The sequence below is a fragment of the Lolium rigidum genome, chromosome 3 (assembly GCF_022539505.1).
Source record: "Lolium rigidum isolate FL_2022 chromosome 3, APGP_CSIRO_Lrig_0.1, whole genome shotgun sequence".
Lineage (NCBI taxonomy): Eukaryota > Viridiplantae > Streptophyta > Magnoliopsida > Poales > Poaceae > Lolium > Lolium rigidum.
Window position 1 is genome coordinate 256,563,346 of NC_061510.1, and position 4,699 is coordinate 256,568,044.

The following is a 4,699-nucleotide window of genomic DNA, read 5'->3' on the forward strand; positions in this document are numbered from 1 at the left end:
AATAGTCGTTGATCTGATGGTTTTCTTGAACATGTATAAATTACCTCTTCTGTTAGTTGGGGTGTAGAAAATAAACTGATGCAAGATACCAATATCTTTAGCAGGCATTAAAACCACAAAATCATAATAAACAGATCAAGAGCAAGGTTCACAAATAAAATTCTAGCTTTTAGTAACAGAGGTAGGAAAACCACAAACTCATAATAAACAGATCAAGAGCAACATTCAGAAATAAAATTCTAACTTGTAGTAAACCTAAAAATAAACTCAAGCCGGACAGAACTAGACAGGGCCAAAGCGGGCACCCCCACCACAGAGAAGTTCAGAACAATAATGCAATCCAGAAGGGATAATCCTCCATACGACCTTACCTTACAGTCACAATATCATCAATCTTCAAGATCATTCTAACACACTCACACGCCAGCGTGATGGCGCTGGTGCTGACCAGCAACGGCTGCACGACATTCTCCTCCAGGATGTTTGTGATCTGGCCTTTCCTCACATTGATGCCGGTGTTCTTCTCACCCTTGGCATGACGGTTCCTTAGCTCGGTAACAACAGTGATCGGACTGAGCCCCGCATTCTCTGCCAGGGTGTAGGGGATTACCTCGAGCGCATCAGCAAACTCCTTGATGCAGTAACTCTCCATCCCATGGAGCTCCTTTGCCCAAGCAGCCAGCTGCATTGACATCTCTATCTCAGGCGCACCGCCACCAGCGATGAGGAACCTCTTGTTCACCAAGCATCTGATGACACATAGAGCATCATGGAGACTGCGGTCGGCTTCATCGATAACCAGCTGGTTGGACCCACGGACAAGCACGGTGGCAGTCCTCCCCATGTCCTTGATACCGGTGATCTTCACAATCTTGCCGTCGCCGACAGACACCTCCTCAACAAGATCGGCGTGCCCAAATTTATCCTCACGGAAATGCTCGATGTTGGCGATCGGCAGGCAGTTGAGAGTCTTGGTGACGAACTCAACCTCATCCCTCTCCACATCCTTCACCACCAGAATCTTGGCCTTCGCGAGATAGTGTAGAGACAGATCGGTGACGGCATCGCGCAAGATGCTCTTCTGAATGAGGAGCACGTTGCATCCAGACGCCTTAATCTTCTTGACCATCCCCAGGATGTAGTTGCGCTCCTCGCGGAGGATGCGGTCCATCTGGGCATAGTCTGACACGATGACGCTCTGCTCAATGTCGGTCTTGGGCGGAGACACCTGAAACTGTATGACAGCGATCTTGGCGTTCTCGATCCGAGATGGCCCCCCTGCAGCATGGCTAGCCTTCTTGTCAAAGATGAGGCCCCGGACAAGCTCAGTATCATCGACGGTGCCGCCAAGCTTCTTGATAATGCGGATGCCGCGGAGATCTAGGAGCTCTGGGTGGGCGGGATCAACCACAGAGAGCGCAGCGTCGACAGCGAGGGGGGCGAGGAGGGTGGAGTACTGGGAGACGACCTTGGAGTTGAGTGCCGTGGATGCAGATTTGACGAGGGAGTCCCGGTCGGAGAGCTCGACGGGGATGGCCATGCCTTGGAGGACCTGGACGGCGCGGGCGGCGAGGCGGTGGAGGGAGTCGGCGACGGCCGTGGGGTGCGCGCCGGCGGCGATGAGGCACTGCGCGCGGCGAAGCAAGGATCCGGCGAGGACGACGACGCTGGTGGTGCCGTCGCCGGCGGCGGCGTCCTGGGAGCGGGACACGTCGGCGAGCATTCGGGCGGCGGGCTGGAGAAGGGCCATGAGGGAGACGATGGTGGCGCCGTCGTTGGTGATGGTGACGTTGTTGTCCCCGGAGGAGATCATCTTGTCCATGCCGCGCGGCCCGAGGGAGGTGCGCACCGCGTCGGCAACGGCGCAGGAGGCGGCGATGTTGGCGCCGCGGACGTCGTCGCGGCGCTTAGTGTCGGTGTAGGTCTCCGTCTTGCGGAACGGCGTGGCGGCGACGGCGGCGGCCATGGCGGCGGATCGCGAGGAGTGGAGGAAGGTGCTAGGTTTTTTCTGATTGGCAATGCAGGAAAGGTGGCAGTTCAGTTCAGGCAAGGTGAGGTGGGCAGCCCGAGAGAGAAAATGGTAAGCTGGGCCGAATGGTAACGTTGCGCGGTACAGTCCTATGGGCCAAACACGTACGGCAGGGTGCAGGAAAAAAAAAGAGCATAGAACCCTATTTGAAGCTTTAACTCGTGCACTGTGATGTGCTCAAAAAAAAAAAAAACTCGTGCACTGTGACGCGCACCTAAACGGATAGGATAATTTACATTCCCAAACAGGTTCCGAATTCGTTTTAAGGTGTCTATATCCGATTTTAAAGAATCCGGCGAATAAGGATATCCCATTTTAAAGTGGTGCTCCGAATACGGTATAGGATATGGTATAGCAAATAGCTTGCGGATATTGATTATCCGAAATTTAATTAGGATAATCTGAAGGTAAACGGGATAATCCGATTTTGAGTGAAGAGCCAAGGCCAATCTCACAAAGTTAGCAGTTACTGAGTTACCGAATTTATTTGGCGAGGCTCTAAATTCTATCAATACTTGAGTTTTAGCATAAATTGTGTCTCTTTTTTCTTAACTACATAAGCTTAAAAGTTTAAATCCCTCTTAAGATTTGCAAAAACTATATCTATCAATCGACAAGAGCATACATCCGAATATTTTTGTTACCGGTCCGAGTCCGCTCCGTTTTCGATTCGAATCCGCAGTTCGTTATATCTGCATTCGAATCTGAATCCGGTCAATATATGGTACGATCCATTTACACCCCTGTTCATTTCCATGTCCGTGATCTTCCAAACTTAGTCATGTGCTAGTCTAATCTTCTCTTTCTTAATAGATGGCCCTATTTTGCTGGTCTCACAGCAAGCCACATCACCTCCTTAAAAAATTTCACCTTCCCCTCATTGTTTCCACACTTAGCCAACGTTTTTACTGCCCAAACCAACACGACAGGACGCGGGAGCCGAACGAGAGCAGTTTCCTCGCTTCCTCGCCAGACCCACGGCAGGAGCGGAACGACCGGACCTTCGTCGCCAGAACCATGCCCCTCCACCAGATGGGCCGACCGAAGGCACCGGCCCATGAACCGTTGGACCGACGTTCGCTTGCGAAAAAGAAAAAAAACGGCTCCACGCCTGTGTTCGGCTTCCTCGCGTGGTCCGACCAATGAATTCCTCTGCTCCTTTTCATCTTCCCCACCGAGTAAAGGCATGAGTAACCGATGGAGCCACTCATCTCTTTTTAAGCAATGGATCTGCTAGATCCGTTCCCCTCATCTACAGTAGATTGGGTATCCAGCGTTTCCGCACTAGACTTGCCATCGACCTTGAGATCTCAAGCCCTTGGCATGTTGGTACTACCTTCACGGCTTTACAAGCAGCGGGCAGGAGATGCGAATTTGGAGGACGAGTCAGGTACGAACCTCCCTAAGCACAGGGGAAGCGCTTGATGACGCGTTGCATCCAGGTCGTTGTGGACGTACTCTGCAGCCGAGGCGTCGTCTCTTGGTCTCTGGCGTCTCCACCACAAGAACACCATATCTCTACTTCGGCGGCGTATACCTACTACGCAGGTAACGAATAGATCATGCTTATCCCTGATGAAATCTCCTATTAGCCCGTGTCGTTAATTTCACATCTTGCCAGGTCAGTTTCTGCACATACATTGTTGCCTCATCAGGATGAGGAATAGAGACATTCAGCAACTGAAGAATCAGGAAATGTGCCGACTCAAGACAACATGTAATGCCGTCAGTAAGGCTAATTAGGAGATTATCCTGCAGGATTGTTGTTTGCCTTCCATGCGACTTTAATTATTGTATAGCAATGAAGCCCAGATGATCTGTTTTCTCAGGGTCGCAGCCTCGGTTTCTCCAGGAGATTTGACATACTCCTCCACCTATTGGATACCTTAATGGAGTGATTACGTACTAAAATATTCTTCATTACTATGAAGAAACCACTCTCCAACTGTTAACAGTCGTTTTTCTAAAGTTATGTCTCTCAGTAACTAAGCACCGCCGTTAAGTAACAAATAATTTTTACCCGCAAAAAAAAAGTAACAAATAATTTTGTTTCAATTTCTATAACTCGGAAATACTTGCTGCCTGTTACCATGGAAATTGACCTTAATATATTAGCGAGCGACTAATGGGAAATACATATATCACTTGCTGATTCAGTTTTCAACTATTGCTTTATTTAGGATTAAAAGGATAGAAGTTTCGTAGTCTCTCAATCTTTTGTAAACAAGGTACAATCTGCTGTTGTATTCCCTTTAGATGTAGTTCTCAGCTTCTCATGCCATAATAAACACCTATTACTCTCTTTTTATTTACCTCTGTTTGTATATAACTGTTTGTATATAACTGCTTCCTTGCTGTTTAAGATATAATATATGTTATTCATGGTACCTTCTGACAATCCCACGTCCTTTTATGTATCAGATGTTTACGAGGTATACAAAGCTGGCTGCTCACCTTTCTCCGTGACTCGATAAAAATAGTTTCTCTCACAAGCCAACAAGAATACTTAGGACATGACTGTCACAATAGTGCCAAATCTTTGTAAAAAAACTAATGTAAATATCAGTATTGTGTTATGTTGACATCTATTTGTCATATTTCGCTTTCTTTATGTATGATTTACACATTTCCTTGAAGTTGCTCCATATTATGTTTAGTCATTGATTTCCA

The 4,699-nt window shown here is 48.2% G+C and overlaps 1 protein-coding gene across 1 annotated transcript; it reads right to left on the reverse strand.

Annotated features, from left to right (window-relative positions):
* Window positions 1-240: 240 nt before the first annotated feature.
* Window positions 241-1,966, reverse strand: LOC124699364 (T-complex protein 1 subunit delta-like). The gene has a single exon (XM_047231677.1). The coding sequence runs from the start codon at window positions 1,964-1,966 to the stop codon at window positions 368-370; it is 1,599 nt and encodes a 532-aa protein (XP_047087633.1). The 3' UTR covers window positions 241-367.
* Between the last annotated feature and the right edge of the window lie 2,733 nt (window positions 1,967-4,699).

Excerpts from the sequence above, each read along its gene's own strand:
- LOC124699364 (XM_047231677.1), bottom strand. The coding sequence starts at position 1,966 with ATGGCCGCCGCCGTCGCCGCCACGCCGTTCCGCAAGACGGAGACCTAC.